The sequence below is a fragment of the Felis catus genome, chromosome B3, assembly GCF_018350175.1.
Source record: "Felis catus isolate Fca126 chromosome B3, F.catus_Fca126_mat1.0, whole genome shotgun sequence".
Classification (NCBI taxonomy): Eukaryota; Metazoa; Chordata; class Mammalia; order Carnivora; family Felidae; genus Felis; species Felis catus.
Genome location: NC_058373.1, coordinates 71,329,559 through 71,357,412, shown reverse-complemented (window position 1 = coordinate 71,357,412; position 27,854 = coordinate 71,329,559). Strand labels below are relative to the sequence as shown.

The 27,854-nt window shown below is 44.8% G+C and overlaps 3 protein-coding genes across 7 annotated transcripts; 2 read left to right on the top strand and 1 right to left on the bottom strand.

Moving 5' to 3' along the window:
- The first annotated feature begins 444 nt into the window (after window positions 1–444).
- PIP4P1 (phosphatidylinositol-4,5-bisphosphate 4-phosphatase 1) lies at window positions 445–4,332 on the top strand. 2 transcript variants are annotated; one of them, XM_003987384.6, is made up of 7 exons: window positions 445–971; window positions 1,316–1,506; window positions 1,897–2,003; window positions 2,442–2,547; window positions 2,754–2,806; window positions 2,909–2,999; window positions 3,489–4,332. In XM_003987384.6, exons 1-7 carry the CDS (start codon window positions 830–832, stop codon window positions 3,630–3,632), a joined length of 834 nt encoding a protein of 277 aa, XP_003987433.1. In that variant the 5' UTR covers window positions 445–829; the 3' UTR covers window positions 3,633–4,332. The 2 variants fall into 2 exon arrangements, with proteins under 2 accessions (XP_003987433.1, XP_003987434.1); XM_003987385.6 differs by having other exon boundaries at window positions 447–992.
- Window positions 4,333–4,420: 88 nt separating this feature from the next.
- On the bottom strand, window positions 4,421–7,148 carry APEX1 (apurinic/apyrimidinic endodeoxyribonuclease 1). Of its 3 annotated transcripts, none has more exons than XM_003987382.5 (5): window positions 7,025–7,148; window positions 6,564–6,689; window positions 6,175–6,362; window positions 5,354–5,546; window positions 4,421–5,212 (listed from the first exon to the last, which is right to left on the bottom strand). In XM_003987382.5, exons 1-5 carry the CDS (start codon window positions 7,113–7,115, stop codon window positions 4,695–4,697), a joined length of 1,116 nt encoding a protein of 371 aa, XP_003987431.2. In that variant the 5' UTR covers window positions 7,116–7,148; the 3' UTR covers window positions 4,421–4,694. The 3 variants fall into 3 exon arrangements, with proteins under 3 accessions (XP_003987431.2, XP_003987430.1, XP_003987432.1); XM_003987381.6 differs by having other exon boundaries at window positions 6,994–7,076; XM_003987383.5 differs by lacking the exon at window positions 7,025–7,148 and adding an exon at window positions 6,840–6,987.
- Window positions 7,149–7,434: 286 nt separating this feature from the next.
- On the top strand, window positions 7,435–13,764 carry OSGEP (O-sialoglycoprotein endopeptidase). Of its 2 annotated transcripts, XM_003987378.6 has the most exons (11): window positions 7,438–7,759; window positions 9,525–9,644; window positions 9,828–10,003; window positions 11,585–11,680; window positions 11,804–11,853; window positions 12,001–12,079; window positions 12,651–12,716; window positions 12,830–12,920; window positions 13,147–13,222; window positions 13,319–13,417; window positions 13,563–13,764. In XM_003987378.6, the coding sequence occupies exons 1-11, from the start codon at window positions 7,645–7,647 to the stop codon at window positions 13,600–13,602; spliced, it is 1,008 nt and encodes a 335-aa protein (XP_003987427.1). In that variant the 5' UTR covers window positions 7,438–7,644; the 3' UTR covers window positions 13,603–13,764. The 2 variants fall into 2 exon arrangements, with proteins under 2 accessions (XP_044915569.1, XP_003987427.1); XM_045059634.1 differs by having other exon boundaries at window positions 7,435–7,759; window positions 9,525–10,003.
- Window positions 13,765–27,854: the final 14,090 nt, after the last annotated feature.

The following is a 27,854-nucleotide window of genomic DNA, read 5'->3' as shown; positions in this document are numbered from 1 at the left end:
TCCCTGGAGAAGCCAGTCCTGTGTTCTGTTCCAGAAGTAACTCCAGCGGGAAAGGCTGGATGATTATCTTAACATTTTAATGCATTTCCTACTGGTACATCTTTATTCCGACTTTCTACAGGTTATTTCATTGAGCAGAGCGGCTAACTGTCGCCAGCCTTTCCTCCTCTGGCTACTCAGCCCAAGCTCCAGCACTTTCACTAGAGCCACGCCCCCGAGTTCTGGACCTAAGTTCGGACCAATACAGTTGCACCTCACTAGTCACAAGACCGAGAGGCCAGCCAATAGGAGACCAATTATAACCGCAAAGAGGAGATGTCTTTTAGTGGTATCTTTGGACCAATGAGGAGCAATGATTATGCACTCGCTCTGCGCGCGTAACAGAGGAAGCCAGGCTTCCTGAAACAGGTGACCAGTGAGCTGAAGCAGCCTAGTCCCACCTCCTGGTCTGGAGGTAACGCGATGGGCCACGCTTCCAATGGCTCGCAGAACCTCTCGTCACGTGCAGTTTTTGCGGGCCCAGCGGCCTCCGGGAGGTCATGTGACAGTTGACGTTGCCGCGACTCTCCCCAATGGAAAAAAAGAGCTGCCTTCGCAGGACCAAGAATTGATTTATCTCCACGAATAATAGCACGGCGGGGGCGGGGACAGCCTATCACGTGCTTGCGGGACGGAATCGGGCGGGGCAGGCCACTGGTTGCGGGGCGAGCTGGGCGCGCGGCGCGCAGGCGCCCTGGGGACCCGGTAGCGGCGGCGGCGGTGGCTGCGGAGACGGCGGCGGCGAATAGAGCCGGGTCCTTGGCCGAAGCAGTAGGCGGTGGTGGCGGCCATGGCGGCAGACGGAGAGCGATCCCCGCTGCTCTCCGAGCCCATCGACGGTGGCGCCGGCGGCAACGGATTAGTGGGGCCGGGCGGGAGTGGGGCTGGGCCCGGGGGAGGCCTGACCCCCACCGCACCACCGTACGGAGCCGGTAAACATGCCCCGCCCCAGGGTAAGCCGGGGTGGGTCCAAGATGTTCCCGGGGGGGTACGCTGAGAGGCGGGAGGGGGCGGGGCCGAGGGCGGAGGCGGGGCCCAGGCGCCAGGTGCGGAGCAGTTGCACCTGTGACTGGGTGAAGCTCTCTTCTTTCCGCAATTGTTACCGGAACTTGGGAACCGAAGGGGGGTCTAAGGAAGCTGACTGAAGCACGGATTATAAGAAGCCCGCCGAGCTAGATCAGAAGGGTTGAGGACCAATAAGAGTTCCTTGACCCCGTGGAGCATCAGTAGGGGTGTCTACAAGTGATGCCACCCTTCTTTTTACTTTCCTCTCCAGCGTTTCCCCCGTTCCCTGAGGGACACCCAGCCGTGTTGCCTGGGGAGGACCCACCCCCCTACTCACCCCTGACCAGCCCGGACAGTGGGAGTGCCCCCATGATCACCTGCCGAGTCTGCCAGTCTCTCATCAACGTGGAAGGCAAGATGCATCAGCATGTAGTCAAATGTGGCGTCTGCAATGAAGCCACTGTGAGTTACACACATCTATGAAATGGGCCCTGTTTCCTGGATCCTCTTTCTGATCTCTTGATTCTAGACCTTGATGTTCAGGTGTTAGCCGAATGGTAATCCTGAAACCCAGGTTTCAGTTCCAGGAGTCTCACATCACCATTTCCCCAGCAGCCACTCACCAGAGCTGATGTTTACCATCCTGCACCTTCATTTCTATTCTGGATACTTAAGCCTAGTCTTTATTTGCAAATCTTCTGCTATATGTTTTTCTTTCATTTCTCTGACCTGGCTAAGACCTTATCTGGCTAAGACCTTATCTCTCTGATCTCTTCTCAGAAGGTGTTTTTGGAGGAAATGGAAGGGATTGGAATTAAAGGTTTGCTTACCGATGTCCTCATTGTTCTCTAGCCAATCAAGAATGCACCTCCAGGGAAAAAATATGTTCGGTGCCCCTGTAACTGTCTCCTTATCTGCAAAGTGACTTCCCAGAGGATTGCCTGCCCTCGGCCCTACTGGTAAGAGGCATAAGGTGGGGAAGGGCATCAGTGGGAATAATTGGAAAGCCCTAAAAAGGATGAATGTTTGCAGAGCATGTAAAGGTGTTTATTTAGAAGGAGAAAAAGTTAGGGACTGTTGTACCGTTAGAATTTTACAGCCATCTTGTTCAAATCTCAGTAAAAAGACTGGGATGAAATTTATGTCCATTAGGGAAATAGAGAGTCTAGGGGACTGGGTGAATTATCCTCAGGTATAATGGAAGTTAGAGACCTGAAGTTTAAGTAGTGCTATTTCTCAACCTTCCCTCGGGCTAGGGTTGGGTGGGGCAGAGTATATGCCGTGTACAGAGAAGTAGAGGAATTTAGAAAGGCAGGGATTGGGAGCTATGAAGGAAGGCTAGTGTGGGCATTTTAGGATTAAAAATGATTTAAACGTAGTCTTTTTCTCCATTACAGCAAAAGAATCATCAACCTGGGGCCTGTGCATCCAGGACCTCTGAGTCCAGAACCACAGCCTGTAGGTGTCAGGGTCATCTGTGGACATTGCAAGAATACTTTCCTGGTGAGGAGGAGCATTGGGAAGCCTTGGGAGGAAGCGGGAGAAACAGAAGTAATCATGAATATATTTCTGAGTTATGATAATGAATACTGAGAAGGTCTGTTTTAATTTCCCTTCTGTTCCTTTTCCCACCCTCCCCTGCCCCAGAGCCTTCACTGGACATGACCCTGCTTCTATTAATTGGGTTCTCCCTTTTTTGTTCTCCATAGTGGACAGAGTTCACAGACCGAACCTTGGCCCGTTGCCCTCACTGCAGGAAAGTGTAAGTGACTGGAGAGTGGCATTGTTGAACTGGTAATTTTGTAACATGTACTGTAAAACCTGCAGGGCCATTGCAAGCATCAATTTGTTTGCCTCCCCACAGGTCATCTATTGGGCGCAGATATCCACGAAAGAGATGTATCTGCTGTTTCTTGCTTGGCTTACTCTTGGCAGTCACTGCCACTGGCCTTGCTGTGAGTAACCTTGATCCGGCCCTTCGTTCTTCAGCCTCATCTCCATAGCCTACAATTTGGGAAATGGCTAACCTAAAAAAAGTGAAAGAAACCGAGGGGTTTTTGTTTGTTTTGCCTTGTTTTAATGTACACGTGAGCTGAAGTTGAAGGTAACTGATAAACAATCTCCATTGTTATTATGGGAGTGAAAAACAGCCATCTTCTTTATGCAAATGACAGGGCAATGAAGAAGTGGCTTAAATTAAGAGTTGCTGTTAGAATTGGCTCCCTTGTCCAACACTAAGAAACAGACAGATGTCTGGGATTGTACAAGTTATGTACCTCCCTAGGGGAAGAGAGCACAATTGGGCCTTTAAGAAGGTCTCTGAAGGTGGATACACGTGGTTAGGCAACCAGGCACTGAAGCTTCCATTCTGTGTTGCTGTTACTAGGGCTTTTAGGAAGTGGTGAGAGATCAACAGTAACCCCATCTTCCTTCTTCTTCATCAGTTTGGGACATGGAAGCACGCCCGGCGATATGGAGGCATCTACGCGGCCTGGGCATTTGTCATCCTGTTGGCTGTGCTGTGTTTGGGCCGGGCCCTCTACTGGGCTTGTATGAAGGTCAGCCACCCTGTCCAGAACTTCTCCTGAGCTCCACAACGACCCACAGACTGTGCCTGGCCCCTTCCTGGTGGGGACAGTGACACTACAAAGGGAACCGTGGTAAAAGGCTCCCTTGGCTTCTGTAAGGGGAGCCAAGCAGCTGCCTTCCTTTTCCCTGGGGAGAGGTAGGAAGGAACCAGACCCTCACTTAGGTTTGGAGGGGTAGATAAGACCACTGCTGGCCATCTGCTTTCCTCCAAGGGCTGCTGTGTTTAGGGTGAAATAGGCAAAATGTTGCCCCTAAACCTGGGTCCTAAAAGAGGGTTCTAGCCTTGTCCTTCCTATATACTCCCTGAGAGCCATTCCTGTCCCTTAAACATTCCAGGGCAGGGTGGGGGTGGGTAGCCCTGGGGGTTCCCTCCCTTTTGTGCACCATTAGGACCTTGCTGCTGCTATTGCACTTCACCAGGGGCTGGCGCTGGCCTCAGTCCCCTCAGTCTCCTGTCCCCCCATTCTGTGTCCCGGGGGGTGGGGATGGGGTCAGCCGCTGCTCTGTACAGACCACAGGAACTGATGTGTATATAACTATTTAATGTGGGGTATGTTCCCCTAGTCCTGAATTTCCCTTAACTCCTCCTTCCAACCTTACCCCCCAGTTGCAGTATTTAACTGAGCTGGATAAGGTTGCTCTGTCTTGGGGGAAGCTAGGGATTCATCCTGTGCTTGTAAATAAATAAGGTCATGACTATCCTTTTCCAAGTTGTTTATCTTTATACATGAAAAGATAAGGAGAATTTGTAGCCCCACAAAGGGGTAGAATACAAAGACAGCAAGGCTGAAACTATGGCTCTTTATTTTCATGTGGACAGTTCAGAGAAAGTCATCAGTAGCTTTTGTTTAATGTAAAAAAAAAAAAAAGCACAAAAAAATTGGGGTTTAAAGGAAACCTAAGTGTCACTAGGAGCCTGGTTGAAGGACTCGTATTTTTAGAAGGGAAGTAACAGTGCAGATTTCTTTAGAGAGCAGTTTTTAAAGAAGTTTGGGGAGGTTAAGTTTTAAAGCTAGCTTGGGGGGCTTATTTCCCCAGCTTAAAGTAATTTAAGGGAGGTGTCACAGTGCTAGGTACAGGGTGATGGGACAGTGGTCACTGCCCAGGGCCTTGGAACGGATCTTGCTGTCACACAACGCGGGTAACAGAGAGTGTGACAACAAAAAGTAATCAAGGCGCCAACCAACATTTTTGGATCGAGCATTCATCATGTAGGTCCAAAAGGTATATGCATAGGCCGTGTTGGGGTAGAGGTGCCGGAAGCTGTCAGCCAGAGGCACAGCCTCTAGTAATTCCCCAAAGCCTTGACGCTCTTGTGGAGTGAAGCCAGCATTCTTTTTGTTTCCCTTGGGGTTGCGAAGGTCAATTTCTTCATGGGCCACATTGAGGTCCCCACAGAGCACAAGGGGCTTGCGGGAAGCCAAGCCCTTTAGGAACTTGCGGAAGGCCTCATCCCAGCGCTGCCGGTACTCCAAGCGGACCAGACCTCGGCCTGCGTTAGGTACATAGGCTGTTACCAGCACAAATGAGTCAAATTCAGCCACAATCACCCGGCCTTCCTGATCGTGTTCCTCCTCACCTACAGAAACAATGAAACAAGATCAGCATAAAAAAGTGTACAGAATGGGAAAGCAAAGAAAGTAACTCCCATTAGGAGCTGGAACGGGAATTAGCAATTGGTTTGAAAGACCTCAGGGATTAGGAATTAACAGGGTCTCACCAATGCCATAGGAGACTTTGAGTGGGCACTGGCGGGAGAGCAGGCCCACACCACTGTACCCTTCCTTGTCTGAAGGAGCTGACCAGTATTGATGGGATAGTCCAGGCAACTCTTGAAGTTCAGCTGGTAGTTTGTTCTCTGAACATTTGGTCTCTTGGAGGCACAGGATATCTGGGGCTTCTTCCTTTACCCACTGTGAGCGAGATGAAAGGTAAGAAAAATATTATCAATTCAGACAGCAACGTTTGATTATCAATCAAACATTTACTAAAGACTGTGCCAAGTACTAGAGATACACTGCTTAGAGAGTCGCACGAGATTTTAACACTTCTAAATTATAGAACTGGCAACTGAGAGGTAAAGAGTGTTACATGCAACACTGAAGAGATTATATTTCTTCCACAGGCAGAGGATAGGCATCTAAGATTTTTAAGCAGTGATTATTTAATTTTAAGTAAACTCTAGCTCTGCCACACATGGAGCAGCTTAAGTTCACCAACTGGTGGACTGAGCCAGCCAAGCACCCCTAAGCAGTAGTATTTAAACGGAGGATAAACTGGAAATGAAATGGAGCAAGTCCAGTAACAAGGTTTTTGCAACATGCAGGGGAAGGGATGAAGCCATTAAAACAATGGAAATAAGTTGAAAAAGACATTTGGAAATAAAAAGGTAAAGGTTGGTGAAGCCCCTCCTTTTAACTCTTGCACAAAAAAAACTAGACAAGGGGAAAAAACCTACAGGTTAGGGAAAGGTGATTAAATCCCCAAATCATTCAATACTGAAGAATGTCTCTTCTGGAACCCTCCTTGAATTCCACTCACATCTAAACCTTTCTTTTTAATCCAGGCTCGAAGCCCATCCACATTCCAGGAGCAGATCTTGAGTGTGGCCGATTTACCACTGGGCGAGGTTTTCTGATCTGGGGGGTCCTCATACAGGACCGGCCCCTCTCCTGCTGCCTCTTTTTCGTTTTTCTTTGCTCCAACCTTACTCTTCTTGGCTTCTGGCTCTACAAAATAAGCAATATACAATGATAAAGTTGGCAGTATCCAACTCTGATCCGGATTGGATCCCCCATTATGAGCTTGCAGTTGCTGCGACTTCTTCAGCCTGCAAAAACGCAGTCAGCAGGTCCGCACTTCCTGTTCACCGGGGTTAGAAACCCCCTCACGGCAGCCCCTAGGGAGAGGGCCTCATTTCATTCTCTTACCAATCTTGGGCTCTTCCCCGTCTTCTGCCACAGCTCCCTTTTTCCCACGCTTCGGCATCACTGTAGCGAACGCCCTTCTGAACCTGTACCACGTCGCCCACCGAAGCAGTATTTTTACCGCGTTACCTGCAGACGAGATGTCGTGAAACCAGCTAAAGCTGGGGAAAAAACGACTTCCTCGGGCGCCCCCGCACTAGGTACCGCCTTTCAAATCAAACTATCTCTGAATCCTTTCCCCGCCTCCATGCAACCTAGGCCCTTCAGCCCCTCACCCACCAAACTAGATCATTTCATTATGCTTTGTGCCGTGCTCGCGAGATCTGCCCTCCAGCCGATCGAGGGCCTTAATTAAGGGTCCCGACTTAGCTTGCAGATCAGACGATCAAGAAACCCCACTGCTGGGCAAAATAAGAGCAACCCTGCATCTGACCTGCTCGGCTCCCAGCCTGGCTCCTCCTTACCCGAGCACAAAGAATTCGTGCACGCCGTGCCCCCACGTGGGTATCTGGAGTGGTCAGGTGATCTGAGATGTGCAGCCTGAGGCGGGGGCATGCGCGTGATTGGTCTGTCTGGAACCACGTGACGGGAAGGCTCGCCCTACTCCCCCCACCCCACCCCACCCCCTTCTGCAACTCTCCAGGGGACTGAAGGCCCCGGCCTTCCATTCTTGGGCTGTTTATCGGCGTGCCAGATGCAGGATTCATTCTATCACCCTGACCGAAGATCCCAATGCTGTGCAAGAGAGGGAAAAAAGTCAGTGGAGAAGGCTGGCTGGACAACGGGAGAGAAGTAAAGAGATGGATAGGAATGTAAGGAGCAGATGCCGGCTCAGCGTCCCTGGCAGTTAGGAGGACAGGTCCTTGAAGGGGCCTTGATGGGCCGCTGTGATGACGGGGGCGGGGCTGCCGCGGCGGCGCCCTCCGCGGGAGTTCTTTGGCATCTCTTGGTGCACGCTGGTACCCGGCCCCCGGGTACGTAGTCTTCCCGTGCGCTGCGGAATCCGCGGCCCAGCACGGCCTGCTGAGGGCTACACGGTTGCGGTGGTAGCTAGCCCTGCTGGCGTTTTCTCCCAGGCTCGGCCATGCCGACGGTGCTGGGGTTTGAAGGCAGCGCTAACAAGATTGGCGTGGGAGTGGTGCGGGATGGCGCGGTGCTGGCGAACCCGCGGCGGACTTACGTCACGCCTCCCGGCACAGGTGCGTGTGTGCGGGATTGACAGTTCACAGCGCCCTTCTCGCGCGGCAGCGCCTTCCATCCGCCCAAACGCTAGCAAAGTAGGGCGTAGAGCGCGTTGTCCCCTCACAGAGCTGTTGATCCGAGTGTCTGAGATTCGTGGGGCAGGATTAACCTCACTAGGCTGATAGAAGAGTGACAGACACTTGGACCTGGATCTTCTGGGTTCGTTTAGCTTTCGTTGAGCGCTTTTTATGTCCTTATTGTCAGCCGGAAGCAAAAAATAAATGTTTTGAGCTTCTGTGGAGTCGGACATACAAACAGAAGTTTATGGTAAGATGAACAGTGTAACGCAGATGCAGTCAGAACTTCCTAGAATGAGAAGGAGTGTAGAATTGCAGCTTGGGTGTTAGGAACAGCAATATTCATTTTCAGTATTTGTTTTTGGATTTATGTTCCTTACTCTTAAAATGGGAATAGTCATACCTGCATTATTGAGTCTTGAGAAAGAAATAAATTGTTAGACGTATTACTTTTAATGAATGTGATTTGTATGTTATTTGTTACTGTGTTGTATTTTGTCTGCCCACCCCTAAAACTTCTGCATATGTGGGAGAGGACCACTGACTTGTATATACCTGAAAAGCCTCCCTGAACAGGTGATGTTGTGACAGCTCTTTCGTTAGAAAATACATATCTGTGTTTAGCACTCACACTTCTAGGCATTTTGGCACCAGGAATGCAAGGATAAATAAAATAGCCAGTGCTTTGAGATGCTTATGGTTAAATTGGGGAAAACTACAGGTGATTATAATGCTATAATTGATATACGACACAGTGTGTAAAGTACAATGATATGATCGTGCACAGGGCTGGTAGGGTCACAGAGAAGATCACTAAACGGTTTGAGTTAGTTATCCCTTGAATTAAGTCCTGAGGCTGAGTAGGAGTTGAGTATGAAGAAAGGCATTTCTGAGAGCTGGTCAGCCTACCTGAACAGGCCAGAAAGAGTATATCTGAAAACCTGTAAGATAAGATACTTGAGGAGAGTGAAAGAGATTCTTCCTACACTGTGTAAACCTTAAAAATAAAGGGGCGCCTGGGTGGCGCAGTCGGTTAAGCGTCCGACTTCAGCCAGGTCACGATCTCGCGGTCCGTGAGGTCGAGCCCCGCGTCGGGCTCTGGGCGGATGGCTCGGAGCCTGGAGCCTGTTTCCGATTCTGTGTCTCCCTCTCTCTCTGCCCCTCGCCCGTTCATGCTCTGTCTCTCTCTGTCCCAAAAATAAATAAATGTTGAAAAAAAAATAAAACAACCAGTTGTTTTACCAGTAAAATGGGCTCATTTAGGAATGGTAGAGAATTGTGATTCAGATCAGGGAAGCTTTGGCAAAACCATAGGCAAATCTAGAGACCAAATGAAAGGATTAATCTTTTATAGGGAAGTGGGGGTAGTTGGGAGGGACTCTTAATTTTAAATTAGTCCATTGAAGTAAACTGAGAGATCCAAGTGTAGTGGCTTTTCGTTGGCTGGAAAATCTCTTCCTCTTGATGGGGTGGTAAATGATAGGCTTCTTCCTGTTGGGAATGCAAGGTATGTTCTTTTCTCATCGGGGTCTGCAATTGAGAAGGAGTGGTGGGGTGTGAAGGCTTCCCCGTACAGCCTCCTGACTCTGTTTTAAGTGAGATTTCTTTCATTCTGTTTCACAACAACTAAAACACCCGTTTATGACTTCTACCTACCTTTGCTGTAGAAAAACCCTATGATCTCTGACTTGTGTCCATCTCCTAGGATTCCTTCCAGGTGATACTGCCAGGCATCACCGAGCTGTTATACTGGACCTGCTACAGGAGGCACTAACAGAGGCTGGATTAACCTCCCAGGATATTGATTGCATTGCCTACACCAAAGGTATAGCTGGTAGACTGGCGATAGAAGAACATACCTGGAGCCTGGCTAGGTCAGAATGGCCTGCTGCTCTCTGCTACCACCACTACACCACTACTCCTACCCCACCTTTCACATCCCTTACTTTCCCCAGCTCGGTTTTTCCCAGTGTCTGTAGGATTCTAACTCCCATTTATATCCCCCTAGGCCCTGGCATGGGTGCCCCACTGGTTTCTGTGGCTGTTGTGGCCCGTACTGTGGCCCAACTGTGGAATAAGCCTTTGCTGGGCGTGAACCACTGCATAGGCCACATTGAGATGGGCCGCCTCATTACTGGAGCCACCAGCCCTACCGTGCTGTATGTCAGTGGAGGAAATACACAGGTATTTGGAGTATTCCATCATTGCTTCATAATTTCTAAGGCAGTGTATCAGCAACTTTCTTGTTGTACCTGAATGGCAGCAACTCAAGAACAAAGCTGGGCTGTCTAAGACAAGCTAGAAAACCCACAAGAAAGTTTACAACATTGTAGGTTTAGACAGCATGATCAGAACATTAGATGGCTTTCGTATACATGGTTATAAAGATAAAAACTTTCCATTTAGAAAAGGAAAGAAGGGTAAGGATTGAGGTCTTCAAAATAATGAAAGTGTTTTTACTTTTATTATTTTGAAGCTTTTTTTCCCCTGTACCTTAGCAACTAAAACCGAGGGATACCATGTAATTTGTTTCTTTACAGTAATTTCCTATTTTGTTTTATGTTACTGGCAGTAAATAGAAGTTGTTATTCTAAGAGTGAAAATATAAGTAATTTTTAAAACATTTTATAAGGTAGAAGGTATTTTAAGTTTATAAGCTAAACCAGAGTTGTTTGGGGTACCTTACGAGACCTTTTTAGGTTGGGATTGGAGAACTCTAGCCTTCCTTTCCCACAGAGCACCTGATGGGGTTATTGTCAGAAAAAGTCATTGTCCCCAGCTTATGAACGGCTTAAAACTTCATTTTGTGAAATAGTCATTTAAAATGAAGTACACATTCCCATGAAAATGACATGGGAACTTTTACAGGTAGAGGGCAAGTAGCAGGTTGGGGCCTGAAGGATGACATACAAAATTAAGGACTTAGGGTGTTGAAAGTAGCAATGGAGGCTTGCAAGAGTTAACGAAGAGGAGCAGTGATAGTTTTTCTCTTCCCTCTTGAAACTTGGTTAGGTGGGAAAAACAGAGAAGATGATTGGTAGAGAGGAGTAGATAACAGAAGTAGAAAGGCGGGATTTTTTTCTTTCCCCTTTTGTGGCCAGCCTTTTAACAGCAGAGTATGATCTACATCAGAATGGAAAGAAATCTTTAGTAGCATCGAAAAGGGAAAAGGACTTCTTACAGTCTTAATGAAGCACTCATTGTCAGGAGTATATGTGTGAGTGGGTGATAAATATTCTGTGTGCTAGAAGCTAGTCATATGTGAAGAATGGACATAAGTCAATTGCCAGTGTTGAGTTGGGTAGGTCATTAGTGTGACCCAACATGGGATTTTTGAGTTTTTCAACTCTACCTCTTGTTTTGTTTCCAAATAACACTGTGCTGGTGGGAAAACCTAGAAGGACTCTGGTTCCCTGCTTCCAAGTAGGAAAGCCTGTTCCTAATCCATATTGTCAAGACTGCATTTAAAGGATATATTAGGAACCTCCAATCTAGAAAAATGTATTCAAAACGAGAATTGCTTCTGCCTGACCTAGGCTTCTCATCTGTAGATGAGAAATCTGCTCTAGGAATCCTCAGGGTACATATAAGCTTCTGAGATAAGAGCTATGAGAAAGTACCTATTCAAGGTTTGGGTAAGTTCTTTTGTTCTGTTTGTCATTGGAAGCTGCAGTGGCCATGTTGATCCTCTCTTATGCTCTTCCCCAAAGCCAAATACTCCTCTTTACAGACTTGAGGTTTCATGGACATCCTCATCACCCTTAGGTGATTGCATATTCAGAACATCGTTACCGCATCTTTGGAGAAACCATCGATATTGCTGTGGGTAATTGTCTGGATCGTTTTGCTCGAGTGCTAAAGGTAAGCCACTGGGGCTGGAGAAAACATGAGATATGGATGAATTAGAAATGGAGGGAGAAGGTCATAAATTAGTTTCTTATGCCTCCTAGATATCTGGCTCTATCCTCTTTTTCCTTCTGCTAGATTTCCAATGACCCAAGTCCGGGCTACAACATCGAACAGATGGCAAAGCGGTAAGGGGACATGAGGTGGGAGGAGGCTGCCTGGCGGGGCTTCAGTGATTTCCCTGTATGTACATTAAGAAGGCTTTGGAGGGGCTTTGGAGGGTAAGCAGCCAACTAACTACAGGTTGAGGACATCGTATACTCCCTCCTACACAGAGGCAAGAAACTAGTTGAGCTGCCGTATACTGTAAAGGGGATGGACGTCTCATTCTCGGGGATCCTGTCTTTCATTGAGGTGAGTGTGGGATAGGTGAGGAGAGATCACTTTCATGCTTTTATATGAGGCATATCTGTTTTGCTCACCATTGTATTTCCTGCCTGTAGCATAGTTCTGGGCCATATTAGATGCTGAATAAATTCATTTAGCAAATATGTATTAAGCATCTTCTGTGTGCCAGGCACTCTTCTAGGCAATAGCAACACAGGATGGAACAAAATCAAAGTCCCTGCCTACTTGGAGCTTACATTGTAATGGGGGAGGGGGGCAACAAGATGAAGAAACAAAGAAGGGGCAGATAATAAAAAGAGCCAGATGATGATAAGCCTTATGGAGAAAAGTTAAGCAGAGTAAGGGGTCGGCGGGGCGGGAGGTTGGGGGTGCCAGGGCAGGCATTTGTAATTATTGAATCCTGAATCAGTGTTGCCTGTTCTGTAGCTTAATGCCAGTGAAAGGCAAAAGCATGCTGTAGATACACTGGCGAGATGAATTGTCGTGAAACATGATGATCCTCCAAGTGCACTAATTTTTGCTCTCCTGTCATCCCCAAACCACAATTCATTGTTTTATGTATTTTTTTTAATGATAGGATGTAGCCCAACGGATGCTGGCTACAGGCGAGTGTACTCCTGAGGATTTATGCTTCTCTCTGCAGGTAATGGGATAAAAAGCTGGGACTGAACGTTGGTACGGGAAGACCTTTTATATAGTACAGCAGAACTAAGCTGGGATCCCCTTTGGTGTTGACACCTTATTTGTCCCCCACAGGAAACCGTGTTTGCAATGCTGGTAGAGATAACAGAGCGAGCCATGGCACATTGTGGCTCCCAGGAGGCCCTCATCGTGGGAGGTGTGGGGTGTATGTATCATTGAACTGTGCCCCTCTTTGCTGTTCTTGGGCATTTGCATCTTCCTCCTGATAGTCTTAATCCCTAAGAGTTTGGGGAAATTGCTAGTTTCCGCTTCCCAATGCCTGCCCCCTAAACCCCTACTTCATTTTTGTAAGTAAATACACATGAGGTGTATAGCTGGACCATGTAGAAATGGCTGAAACTAAGCCAGCCCTACCTCCTGCCCCTTCATAGGTAATTTGAGGCTACAGGAAATGATGGAGACAATGTGCCAGGAACGTGGAGCCCGGCTTTTTGCCACAGATGAGAGGTAAAGGCCCTTTCTCTTTCTTGATTTCTTTTTTTCTTTAATCACTGTGATTTTTCACCTTTAGATTCCAAATTTCATATCTCTTTTCCTTCCCAGATTCTGCATTGACAATGGAGCCATGATAGCCCAGGCTGGTTGGGAGATGTTCCGGGCCGGGCATAGGACCCCCCTCAGTGATTCTGGAATCACACAGAGGTGTGTACCTCTTGGAGGGGTAGATAGGATTATATGGGAAGTAGGCAAAAATCAGCAGGGAAGAGGTTCCAGGATCATGAAGGCAGGGAAGAATGGAAGATTCTAAGGGATAGCTATCCATCAAGTTTTTCCTGTTTTTTCACAGGTATCGGACAGATGAAGTAGAAGTGACCTGGAGGGACTAACAACTTTAACATGATCAGAGTAGATAGTGCCCTAAGTAGAGCCTACAGGAACTTGGACCTTAACCTCTGTCTGATCTGGGCACCCTGGTGAGGCTATGGACTCCTGTCTCCCATAATTTGAACCTCAAGTTGACTCAGCAATAAAATATTGTTGGTTTTGTATGTTGGTAATTGGCTTGTGTTAATCAGGAACAATACAGAGTTGGCACTGGATAAATTCTTGTTGATGGGGTGAATGGATAAGGAGTCAGGGGTCAGAGCAGTGCCTTGGCTGACTGCAGGGCTGCTGCTGTGGAGCTGAGATTGAAGGGATATCTCAGCTCCTCTTCTGACATCTCCTTAATAACAGCATTGTCATAACTAATACTATTTCAGCGTCAGGCTCTATGCTGAGTGCTTTGTGTTTGTCACCCCATTTAAATTCTTTGGGGTAGGTCCTCAGGACTTGTCTCAGAATAGCCTGGGGCCAGGTCTAATTTTGTACGAATTTGTAACTCAAGAGCAAAGCTGTCCCTCCTCCTTGCACTTACTCCCACATGCTCCTACATATACTTCCCCTGGTGGATTTGAAGGGTTGCCCCAGATCCACCTCCCTCCCTACCACAGCCCTCTGGAACTAACATCCTGCCCTTTATCTTGTTTGTCCAGCACCACGAGGAGACCCAAACCAGCAAGTCTCCTCTCAGCTTTGCACTCTAATAACTGTTACTCTCCACCCCTTATTTGTTCCTCCTGAAATTCTTTTGTGCTCTCTGGAACTAAACTGATTAGTAGTAAAATTACCTATATCCTCATCCTGTTTTCTGAGTGTTCTCTTTACGTTCCTGTTCAGGACCCTGGTTTCCCCCTGAGAACTCTGCTTCTCCTACTGTGTCTAATGATGGTATTTTCTCACCCACATCCATTGGCCCTGGAGAGGGTGGTGTAGGTGACCTTTTTTCTCCTCATACTATGTTCGATCTATTCCCTCTCATCCCTAACACATCTGAGCTTTGAAACACATGTCATCCGTTAACTATACCATGCCGCAACCACTCCTGTCAAATCCTGATGACTTTAGTACCTGTGTAGGTGATCCTTCTAATGCTCTGGCCTCAGCTCTGTGCTCCTCCCGTGATCGTGTCCTCCACCCCCACTTCAGCCACTCATTCCCTTGGTCCTAGTGGAGGCCTACAGCTCCTCCATATTTCATTCTGAGACATCCCTCCTATTTTTGTAGCTCATTCCCTTTAGTGCACTGAATCCAACAATTCGTCTCTTCATCAGGCCCTACAATCTGTTGCTCTTCCTTTCCACTGACCTCATCCCCTACAAGTATTCATTTCCCTCCAGCTAAACTCCAGTCATGAGCACTTCACTGCAAACACCTCGCCTCCCTCACCTCTCTGGCTTTCATCAGCCTCAACTCTTCACCTACTTGATTTCTAGACCCATGCAGCTAAACGGGCCAGCAAAAAACAGCCAGGTTGACCTGTCTTACTTTAAATTCAACCCTGACACTCAAGCGGGTCCTTTATGTTCCCTAGTCCTTTCGCTTGCCTTGTTTCTGGTAACTGTTTTATTATGCCTGCTGACACCTCAAATCTCCCATATCTCACCCCCCATTCTCACTCTTACGTTGGCTGCTATGTTAGTGAGAAAATAGAAGCAATCAGAAAATGTACGAGTGCCTGGGTAGCTCAGTCGGTTGAGCATCCGACTTTTGACTCAGGTCATGATCTCACGGTTTGTGAGTTCAAGCCCACGTCAGGCTCTGTCTGTGCTGACAGCTCAGAGCCTGGAATCTGCTTTGGATTCTGTGTCTCTGTCTCCCTCTGTGCCTTCCCTGCTCGTGCTCTCTTGCTCTCTCTCTCAAAAATAAATAAACATTAAAAAAATTAGAAAAAAAAGCAATTAGAAAATGTTCACAAGCTCCCACCACTACATCTAAGCACCTTGCAGTATTTATACCCATGTACTCCGCTTTCCCTCCTGCTAATATATACCAGTATACTGTTAATAACTGTTACTGTATACTCAGCTGGGATTGAATTTGCTCCCCAGAGGTTTGGTTGTCACAACTGGAACGCAGGACTACTGGGTAGAAACCAGGGATGCTGCAAAATATCCTGCAGTGCACAGAACAGCTCCCCACACAAAGAATTATCTAGGCTAAAATGTCATTGGTTTCAAGGTTGAGAAACTGCTATGAACAAACTATCCATGCTCCTGTCCAACTACTTATATGGTAGATTCCATCGTCTAACCTTTCAGGACATCTCTCAGCAGTTCCCTCTCATTTTTATTTATTTATTTAAATTTTTTAAATATTTGTTTATTTTTGAGAGAGAGAGAGCGCAAGCAAGGAGGGGCAGAGAGAGAGGGAGACACAGAATCCAAAGCAGGCTCCAAGCTCTGAACTGTCAGCACAGAGCTCTATGTGGGGCTCAAACCCACTGACTGAGATCATGACCAGGGCCACAGTTGGAGGCCTAACTGACTGAGCCACCCAGTCGCCCCTCTCATTTTTTTAGAGTCAATATTTGCCTTTCTTTCCTAGATCTTCCTCTCAGTACACAAATATGCTGTCATTTTCCTCATCTTACAAATACATGAACGCCTCTTGACCCCATTTCACCTTTTAGTTGCTTCCCGTTTTTCTGTTCCGTTTTATAGCAAAACATCTTAAAAGAGTTGTTTCTACTCCCTCACAATCAATTCCTTGTTAAGCTCGCTCCACCAAGACTGTTCTTATCAAGGTCACCAATGACTTCACATATCTGATGGCGTATTCACCTTCATCCCGCATAGCAACATTTGACACTCCCTCTTTGAAAGCCCTTCTTTACTTGGCTTTAGGACATGTTCTCTGGTGTGCCTTCTAGTTTACTGACTGCTCTTTGTTTCCTTTGCTGGTTTCTCCTCATTTCTACAACCTAGTAACTCTAGAATCCAGTCCTTGGACCGCTTCTGTATTTATTTACACACATACTTGCAGTGAGCTCATCCAGTCTTACACATTAAAACCATTTCAGTGTGGATGACTCCCAATTTTTAGCTCCAAACTGGAAGTCTGTTCTGAATATCTAGCTGCCAATTGGCATTTCAACTTGGATACCTAATAGATATCTCAAATTTAACATACAAAACGCTGGACTTTTTTGCTCCCCTTTAACTGCTGCCATCTTCCCTATTTCAGTGAATGACAACCCCGTCCTAATAATTGTCCATGTCAAAGCACCCTGATGTTACCTGACACCTCTTTTTCATCTCCGGTTCATCAAATCACATAGACTTTAACTTCAGAATATATCCAGAATCCTGTTTCTTCTTACTTCCACTGCTTCCACCCTAGAGCAAGCCAGAATTCTCTATCTCCAAGACTTCTGCAGTCGCTGGTGTATCTGCTTCCACAACTGCCCACTTACAGTCCATTTTTAACACAGCAGCCAGACTGAATAGTGTTAACATAGAAGCCAGGTTATGTGACTCTTCTGCTCAAAACCCTCTGTGTCTTCCTATATTGGAGTAAAAACTAGAGTCCTTTAAAGGCAAGTGAGACCCTCCAGGATCTGCCCTCCTCTCCCCGCTTACTGCTTTGACCTCATTTCCTGCTACTCACCTTGTTCACCCTGCTCCAGCAACATTGGCCTTTTTGTTTTTCCTTCAACACTGAAGGTGTACCAGTCCCTCAAGGTCTTCATACTTGTTGCTTTCTCTGCCTAGAAAGCTCTTCCCTCAGCTATAGCTTGCTCCATCAGTCCCATAATCTTACGTCTTTGGTCAACTTTTCTTCTTTTAGTGAGGTCTTTCTGACAACCGTACTTAAAATTCCACCCCTCCAGCACTTTCTATCCCCCTTCCCTGTTATTTATCTTTATAGTACTTAACCACCTTCTTTATTTTTTATTTTTATTTCTTTAATTTCAGGAATAGAATTTAGTGATTCATCACTTACATATAACACCCAGTGCTTATCCCAAATCTCCTCCTTAATGCCCCTTGCCCTTTAGCCCATCTGCCCACTCAAAACCCCACCAGCAGCCCTCAGTTTGTTATATGTATTTAAGAGTCTCTTATGGTTTGTCTCCCTCCTTGTTTTATTTTTGCTTCCCTTCCCTATGTTCATCTGTTTTGTATCTTAAATTCCATATTTGAGTGAAATCATCTCGTATTTGACTTTCTCTGACTTGTTTCCTTTAACGTACTACACTCTAGTTCTGTCCACGTTGTTGCAAATGGCAAGATTTCATTCTTTTTGATTGCCAAGTAATATTCCATTCCATATATATTATCCGAGTAATATCTTCTTTATCCATTCATCTATTGATGGACATTTGGGCTCTTTCCATACTTAGGCTATTGTTGATAGTGCTGCTATAAACATTGGGGTGCATGTGCCCCTTTGAATCAGCACTCCTGTATCCTTTGGATAAATACCTAGTAGTACAATTGCTGGGTCATAGGTAGCTGCATTTTTAATTTTTTGAGGGACCTCCCTACTGTTTTTCCAGAGTGGCTCCACCAGTTTGTATTCCCACCAGCAGTGCAAAAGGGTTCCTCTTTCTCCACATCCTTGCCAACATCCTTGTTGCCTGAGTTAATTTTACCCATTCTAACAGGTGTGAAGTGGTATCTCATTGTGGTTTTGATTTGTATTTCCCGAATGAGGAGTGATGTTGAGCATTTTTTCATGTGTCTGTTAGCCATCTGGATGTCTTTGGAGGTGTCTATTCATGTCTTTTGCCCATTTCTTCACTGGATTATTTCTTTTTTGGGTGTTGAGTTTGATAAGTTCTTTATAGATTTTGGATAATAACTCTTTATCTGCTATGTCATTTACAAATATCTTCTCCCATGCTGTTGGTTGCCTTTTAGTTTTACTCATTGTTTCCTTCACTGTGCAGAAGCTTTTTATTTTGATGATGTCCCAATAGTTCACTTTTGCTTTTGTTTCCCTTGTGTCAAGTAAAAAATTGCTGCACCAAAGATCAAAGAGGTTGTTGCCTGTTTTCTCCTCCAGGATTATGATGTCTTACATCCTGTGTTACATTTAGGTCTTTCATCCATTTTGAGTTTATTTTTGTGTATGGTTTAAGAGAGTGGTTCAGGTTCATTCTTCTTCATGTCTCTGTCCAGTTTTCCCAACACCGTTTGCTGAAGAGACTGTCTTTTTTCCATTGGATATTCTTTCCTGCTTTGTCAAAGATTAGTTGGCCATACGTTTGATCTATGTGTCTGTTCTTGTGCTAGTACCATACTGTCTTGATGATGACAACTTTATAATACAGCTTGCAGTCTGGAATTGTGATGCCTCCAGCTTTGGTTTTCTTTTTCAGGATTGCTTTGGCTATTCGGGGTCTTTTCTGGTTTCACAAATTTTAGGATTGTTTGTTCTAGCTCTGTGAAAAATGCTGGTGTTGTTTTGATAGGAATTGTATTGAATATGTAGATTGCTTTGGGTGGTATCGGCATTTTAACAATAGTTGTTCCTCTAATCCATGAGGATGGAATGTTTATTTCCATTTTTTTAGTGTGTCTTCTTCAATTTCTTTCATAAACTTTCAATAGTTTTCAGTGTATAGACTTCTCACCTTTCTGGTTTGGTTTATTCCTAGGTATTTTATGGTTTTCAATGAAATTGTAAACGGGATCGATTCCTTGATTTCTCTTCCTGCTGCTTTATTATTGGTATATAGAAATGCAACCAATTTCTGTACATTGATTTTATATCCTGAAACTTTGCTGAATGTATCAGCTCTAGCAGCTTTTTAGGGGAGTCTTTTTGGTTTTCCACAGAGTATCACGTTGTCTGCAAAGAGTGAAAATTTGACCTCCTCCTGGCTGATTTGGATGGCTTTTATTTCTTTGCGTTGTCTGATTGCTGAGGTTAGGACTTCCAATTCTATGTTGAATAACAGTGGTGAGAGTGGACATCCTTGTCGTGTTACTGACCTTGGGGGGAAAGCTCTCCGTTTTTCCCCATTGAGGATGATATTAGCAGTGGGTCTTTAATATATGGCCTGTATGATCTTGAGGTATGATCCTTCTATCCCTACTTTCTTGAGGGTTTTTATCAAGAAAGGATGCTGTATTTTGTCAAATGCTTTCTCTGCATCTCTTGAGAGGATCATGTGATTCTTGTCCTTTCTTTTATTAATGTGATGTATCACATTGATTGGTTTGCAGATATTGAATCAGCCCTGTATCCCAGGAATAAATCCCACTTGATCGTGGTGAATAATTCTTTTAATGCATTGTTGGATCTGGTTTGCTAGTGCCTTATTGAGATTTTTGCATCCATGTTCATCAGGGAAATTGGTCTGTAATTCTCCTTTTTAGTGGAGTCTTTGTCTGATTTGGACTCAAGGTAATGCTAGCCTTGTAGAATGACTTTGGAAGTTTTCCTTCCATTTCTATTTTTTGGAATAGCTTCAAAAGAATAGGAGTTAATCCTTCTTTAAGTGTTTGGTACAATTCCCCTGGAAAGCCATCTGGCCTTGGACTCTTGTTTGTTAGGAGATTTTTGATTGGTGATTCAATTTCTTTACTAGTTATGGGTTTGTTCCAAATTCTGTTTCTTCCTGTTTTAGTTTTGGTAGTTTATATGTTTCTAGGAATTTGTCCATTTCTACCAGATTGCCCAATTTGTTGGCATATAATTGTTCATAATATTCTCTCATTATTTGTATTTCTGTGGTGTTGGTTGTGATCTCTCCTCTTTCATTCATCATTTTATTTATTTGGGTCCTTTCCATTTTCTTTTTGATTAATCTGGCTAGGGGTTTATCAATTTTGTTAATTCTTTCAAAGAATCAGCTCCTGGTTTCATTGATCTGCTCTACTGTTTGTTTGTTTGTTTTTGCTTATTTTTTTGTTTTCTTTTGATTTCAATAGCATTGGTTTCTGTTCTAATCTTTATTATTTCCCTTATTTGCTAGTTTTGGGCCTTATTTGCTGTTCTTTTTCCACCTCTTCTAGGTGTAAGGTTAGGTTGTATATTTGTGACCTTTCTTCTTTCTTTAGGAAGGTCTGGATTGCTACATACTCCTCTCTTATGACTGCTTTGCTGCATCCCAGAGGTTTTTGGTTGTTGTGTTTTTCTTTTTTTTTTTCCCTAAGTTTTTTTAACTTATTTTTTAATTTACATCCAAGTTAGTTAGCATATATTGCAACAATGATTTCAGGAGTAGATTCCTTAATGCCCCTTACCCATTTCGCCTATCCCCCCTCCCACAACCTCTCCAGTAACTCTCTGTTCTGCATATTTAAAAGTCTCTTATGTTTTGTCCCCCTCCCAGTTTCTATATTATTTTTGCTTCCCTTTCCTTATGTTCATCTGTTTTATATTTTAAAGTCCTCATATGAGTGAAGTCATGATATTTGTCTTTCTCTGAATAATTTTGCTTAGCATAACACCCTCTGGTTCCATCCACGTAGTTGCAAGATTTCATTCTTTTTGATTGCCGAGTAATACTCCATTGTATATGTATACCACGTCTTCTTTACCCATTCATCCATTGATGGATATTTGGGCTCTTTCCATACTTTGGCTATTGTTGATAGTGCTGCTATAAACACTGGGGTGCACGTGCGCCTCTGAAACAGCATACCTGTATCCTTAGATATATATTTAGTAGTGCAATTGCTGGGTCGTAGGGTAGTTGTATTTTTAATTTTTTGAAGAACCTCCATACTGTTTTCTAGAGTGGCTGCACCAGTCTGCATTCAGTGCAAAAGGGTTCCTCTTTCTCCACATCCTTGCCAACATCTGTTGTTGCCTGAGTTGTTAATGTTAGCCATTAACATTAACAGGTGTGAAATGGTATCTCATTGTGGTTTTGATTTGTATTTCCCTGATGATGAGTGATGTTGAGCATTTTTTCACGTGTCAGTTGGCCATCTGGATGTCTTCCTTGGAGAAGTGTATATTCATGTCTTTTGCCCACTTCTTCACTGGATTATTTTTTGGGTGTTGAGTTTGATAAGTTCTTTATAGATTTTGGATACTAACCCTTCATCTGGTATGTTGTTTGCAAATATCTTCTCCCATTCTGTCAGTTGCCTCTTAGTTTTGATTGTGTTTTTATTTTCATTGGTTTCCATGTACTTTTTAATTTCCTCTTTAATTTCTTGGTTCACCCATTCATTCTTTAGTAGGATGTTCTTTAATCTCCAAGTATTCATGGTCTTTCCAAACTTTTCTTGTGGTTGGTTTCTCGAGTCATAGCGTTGTGGTCTGAAAATATGCAAGGTATGATCTTGATCTTTTTGTACCTGTCAAAGACTGATTTGTGACCCAGTATCTGATCTGTTCTGAAGAATGTTCCATCTACACTCAAGAAGAATGTGTATTCTGCTGCTTTAGGATGAAATGTTCTGAATATATCTGTTAAGTCCATCTGGTCCAGTGTGTCATTCAGAACTATTGTTTCCTTGTACATATCTGCTTGGATGATCTGTCCATCTGTCCCCTACTGTTACGGTATTATTATCAATGAGTTTCTTTATGTTTGTGGTTAATTGATTTATATATTTGGGTTCTTCCACATTGGGAGCATATATATTTATAATTGTTAGATCTTCTTGGGGGATAGACCCCTTAATTACAATATAATGCCCTTATTCATCTCTTGTCATAGTCTTTATTTTAAAATCTAGTTTGTCTAAGTATGGCTACTTCAGCTTTCTTTTGACCACCAATAGCATGATAGATGGTTCTCCATCCCCTTACTTTCAATCTGCTGGTGTCTTTGTGTCTAAAATGAATCTCTTGTAAGCAGCATATAGATGGGTCTTGTTTTCTTATCCATTCTGATATCCTATATCTTTTGATTGAAGTGTTTAGTCTATTGACATTTAGAGTGAGTACTCATCCTTAGTCTTTGTTGGTTTTGGTCTTTTTTGTTTTGTTTTGTCTTCTCCACTCAAAGGGTTCCCCTTAAAATTTCTTGCAGGGATGGTTAATTTTCATTTGTCTGGAAAATGCTTTATCTCTCCTTCTATTTTGAATGGCAGCCTTGCTGGATAAAGAATTCTTGGCTGCATATTTTTCTGATTCAGCACATTGAAAATATCCTGCCACCCCTTTCTGGCCTGCCAAGTTGCTGTGGATAGGTCTGCTGCAAACCTGATCTGTCTTCCCTTATAGGTTAAGGACTTTTTACCCTTGTTGCTTTCATAATTCTTTCATCATCTGTGTATTTTGTGAATTTGACTACAGTATGCCTTGGTGATGGTTGGTTTTCATTGAATCTACTGAGAGTTCTCTGTGCTTCTTGGATTTTGATGTCTGTGTCCTTCCCCAGATTAGGAAAGTTTTCTGCTATAATTTGCTCACATAAACCTTCTCCCCCTTTTTCTCTCTCTTCATCTTCTGGGACTCCTATGATTCCAATTTTATTCCTTTTTATAAGTCACTGAGTTCTCTAAGTCTTGCATTATGATGTTTTGCCTTTGTTTCCCTCCTTTTTTCTGCTTTATTATTAGCACTTACCGCCTTCTAATCTAATAGTTTTATTTATGTTTGTTGTTTGACTCCTTCTGTTAGAATACAAATTCCCTGAGCGGAAGGGATTTTTATCTTGTTTGATTCATTGCCATGTCATCTCCCAGTACTTAGAATAGGGTGGACACTCAGCATTTGCTGAATGAATGAATAAATTGATGCAGAGGTAAACCAAAGAGATAATCAAAGACTATAAATGTAAGACTAGGGCCAAAAGATAAAAAGAATTGGGATTATGTGCGCTTAGGAAAAGAATACGTTTTCAGTTACTTACTAAGTAGAAAGTGCTGATAAAGACATTTTCATGGACAAAGACCCATAGAGGGTTGAAAATACACTAAAACATGGACATTTAGGGGCGCCTGGGTGGCGCAGTCGGTTAAGCGTCCGACTTCAGCCAGGTCACGATCTCGTGGTCTGTGAGTTCGAGCCCCGCGTCAGGCTCTGGGCTGATGGCTCAGAGCCTGGAGCCTGCTTCCGATTCTGTGTCTCCCTCTCTCTCTGCTCCTCCCCCGTTCATGCTCTCTCTCTCTCTCTCTCTCTCTCTCTCTCTGTCCCAAAAATAAATAAAAGTTGAAAAAAAAATTAAAAAAAAAAATAAAAAATAAAAAAACATGGACATTTAAAATCAGAAATTCGAGAGTGGAAAATAGAGTGGGACACAAGTAGAAAGATAAATTGCTCTCCTTGAATATATTTGAGTACAGGAATGATCTGTGCCCTCTAGGCTTGGGGAGTTAATTTTATAAATAGGCATCAAGTATGTTATACAGTAGCCTTGGGTATTTATTTATAAGTTTTTATTACTATTATAGGATGGAGTGGATCCTAGAGGGAAGACATTTAGCACTGTAGACCCAGCTGGTACTGCTTATTAGGAGACTTCTTTCCTTAGGGAGCTTTGAGATCTTGGCTGAGGCTTCCCAAGATAGCCTCACAGTTTATAGAACCAAGAGACTAAAATCATGGCTGCTTGGGTCCTAACTTTTGAAGTCCTCTTCCTAGCTCAGTCTCTCCTGAGTCTCTTATTGACAGTATACAAGATCATTGTGTCCTGCTGATTTCCACAGATGAAGGCAGTGGGGGGTTGTCAGGCCACTGGATAGCATCCAATCAAGTCATGTATAGGGCCCCAAGGCAGGGTGACTGAGGGATCAAAGGTAGGCTCCTGTTAACAAAAGGCAGTGTGAGGAAGGGAACCTGTTCCTCAGTTTACCTAATCATCAGATCAGCCCTACCCTTGGGGCCTTTGCTCTGTGGTTTGGAATTTCCCCAGACTCACATGTCTATGAGGGCAGCATCCTGGGAATATTGCCACAGGACTTCACGAAGATATGTGCTACTCTGACTACATGATTAGGAAGAATGAGCAGAGGACAGGAGAGCACCATGGTCAGTTCCTACTCTGAGACTATTTCCCCATTTGCTGGCCCTGTTCCTATATACCTGCTTTTTATTTGCCTATAAGTCCTGCTCAGAGGTGTAGCCTGAAGGAACAGGAGTGTTGAGAAAAGTACATTTCAGGTTCCCCCTTTGGTGGTAGCTGTTGTAGCTGGTATAAGGCTACTAAGTCTTCAAAAGCCTTTTAGCTGTAGAAAAAAGAATTCCAGTTTCAGCAAGGAATAGAGATCAGCTCTTCCCCACCTGCTGGGGGATTTTAGAGAGAAACCAAGAGTATTAGACTTTTCCATCTCAGAGCACAAGGGAAGCTGGTAACTGTGATTCCTGTGGCATCTGCTCTGCCATGGAGCATCCTTCCTCAGGGAGGCTTAGTCCATCTACCCTGCTAGAATTCTGTTTCCTTCCTTTTCCTCACGGCCCCTCCTAGATTTGGGGAAGCTGGTTTCCTTTTATGGCTAGAGCAGGGATTGAAATCTCAGAAGCCTTTAAGAACCAGTCATTATATAGTATCAAAGAATAAAGTGGACCAGGTGGGAACTGTGGCAAACTGAAGAATCAGTGCCCTATCCCATGGGAGAGCAGCTACTCAGCTCCAGCAGAATGTGTCATGTGGGATGGAGGCCCCAAATTCCCAGATGCATGTTAAATATTGGCAATTAATTTTAAAAATTATAAACGCTGTACCATCTGAACTCACGCAGGTAAGATCCATTCTGGAGGACACCAGTGTTCAATCTCACCAGAAGTTCTTGACATGGTCCTGCACGTTGGTCAAGTTCACTGAATAGGATAGTGCCATGTGATAGATGCTCACCTGGACTGAAAAGCTCCAGTTCACATCTGCTTCGGAAGGGGTGGTGCAGAATGATTAGAGGTGGGGCCTCATTTCTCAGGTAGGAAAGGAAATGAGTTACTGTTGGTAGTTCTGGGCTTCTTATGGGCGTCAACCTCGTGCCATATCACACTCCCTCACTTCCTTACCCACCTGCCCACTTAATCACCAGGTTTCTTGTAGAATATAAAGAGCAGTAGCCAAAGGATAAGCAACATAGCAGTGACTGCTGCCCACCAGGTGAGAAAGGAATGTGATAGGCAGAGCAGAAAGCCCAGGAGGGTGAGCCAGGGGCTGTACTTGTGAAAAGAAGGGCACTAGACTGCAGGGTTGAGTAAATGCAGCCAATCCTTTGTCCTAGCCTCAGTACCACCCACTCTTGCACCCCAAGGATGCTCCTCTCTCTCAGGTCCTCCCAACCCTGTTAGTATAACCGCATACTAATAGGTGCCCATACTAACCAGGCACCCAGTTAAGGGAGGCGTGAAAACTACCAAAGTTGACAAGGGGATAGGAGCAAAGGAAAAAGTTGGAGATGATAGGGTGGTGGTCACATCAGCTTTGGAAGAGATGCAAGGTCAGGAGGTTGGTCTCCAAATGAGTCATGGGATTGAGGTCTAGAGAGACAAAGACATCATCATATTCTGGCTTCCTTCCCCCATGCTCCCTATTCCCTATTCCCCCCTCCAACTTCCATGCATACCATCACCAGGTTAACAGACTTCCACTTTCAGGACTAGAGATCTAGAAAAGAGGCTTTAGGGTCAAGCCCTAAAAGTCAGAGGTAGGGCAGTGAGGGCCATGAGGGGAAAGGTGATTAATGAAGCCCTGTGTGAGGGTGGAGAAGAAGTACTCACCAGTAAGGATGAAAGCTATAGCAATACAGAACGTGAGCAGATAGCCTCACATAGGTTCATGGCTCCTGCCATAGCTTTTCCTAAAAAAGCCAACTACTGGGTACAGTTTATTCTGGCACAACCACTATAAGAAGGCATGGTGGTCATTGGGGGATGGTTCCAGGAAGAGGGGGAATGATAGCCCCTACTCCTATAGGGAGGCAGGAGCAAGTGAGGAGCACAGAGGAAAGAGTTGAGGGAGCTTACAGGTCTTAACATGAAGAAAGGATGAGAGTAGAGTGTGGTGAGATTCCTGGTAATGTGGGGAGGGAAAACAGGAGGCAGATGGAAGATTGATACCCTCCCTAAACTTCGCCTTGATATACAGGAGACTTTGAATTTTGCTATGTGAGCTTGGATTGTCTCCTAAACACCAACCAACCACAGTCCTCTCCACCTCCCTAAATCATCATCTAACTCCTGGTTGCTGAGACGGAGCCCTCTTGTACTCCTCCTCAAAAATATACTCTTAAGGGGGCGCCTGGGTGGCACAGTCGGTTAAGCGTCCGACTTCAGCCAGGTCACGATCTCGCGGTCCGTGAGTTTCAGCCCCGCGTCAGGCTCTGGGCTGATGGCCCAGAGCCTGGAGCCTGTTTCTGATTCTGTGTCTCACTCTCTCTCTGCCCCTCCCCCGTTCATGCTCTGTCTCTCTCTGTCCCCAAAATAAATAAACGTTGAAAAAAAAATATTAAAAAAAAAAATACTCTTAGGATGGCCCTAGACTCTATTGCATTTTCTCCTTTTCCCCCAAGCCTCTTGGTAAGATACCAACTAACCTAGAAGACTTTGGGGGTTGAAACAAAACAGGAAAGGGCAGAGGACAGAATGGCACCGAAGATTCCAATAGACTTCAGGGGGATAAAGGCAGACACCATGCTCATGGCTTGAGAAGAAGAGCAGGCAGAGGCAGAAATCAATACATTTCAGAAGCAATGCATTCCACTCATATTTTCACCTACCTTTCCTAGAGGTTGCTGGGCATATTAAGTTTTATCCTATTCTTTGAAGGTTTTACCCCACCCACATGAATCCCCTTAAGTCATTATTGGTTTTTGAGCATCTCCTCTATGCCAGAAAATGGGCTAGGTAAAGTTTATCTCACTGATCTTGCCCCTCTGTTCACTCACCTAGTAGTGATTAGGGAGCCCATACAGGCAAGACCCTTGCCCTTGACAACTGCAGAAATCCTAGCCATATTGACACTCTGGCCCCAGGCAGCTCCCATTCTGCACACCCATGCCAGTCCTATTTCCTGGAGCCTCTCCAGTCATACAGGAGCCTGGAAATGAGATTGGGAACACACATTCTTCGTGGGGAGAGAACCCCATCCCAAAGCAGTAGGACTATCTAGGTACCACCAGTGCCAAAGAGGGGAATGGAAGTTTGTGTGTAAGTTGGGGGAGGGGGGGTGGAAATACCAAATTTGATAACCAAAGAACATCATACAATTTGTCAGTGAAATGAGGGATGGGGAGAAATGGTGAAGGAAGGTGAGATGTGAGATTGCCTATGTGTAATCTACTCTTGATGTGATTGGTGAAGCCTCTTGCCATTTCATTACCTATTATGCCCTAGGCCCTCAGGCAGAAACCAGGGCTCTAGGTCATTCTGCACAGAAGGCTGGAGTAGAGGGCCT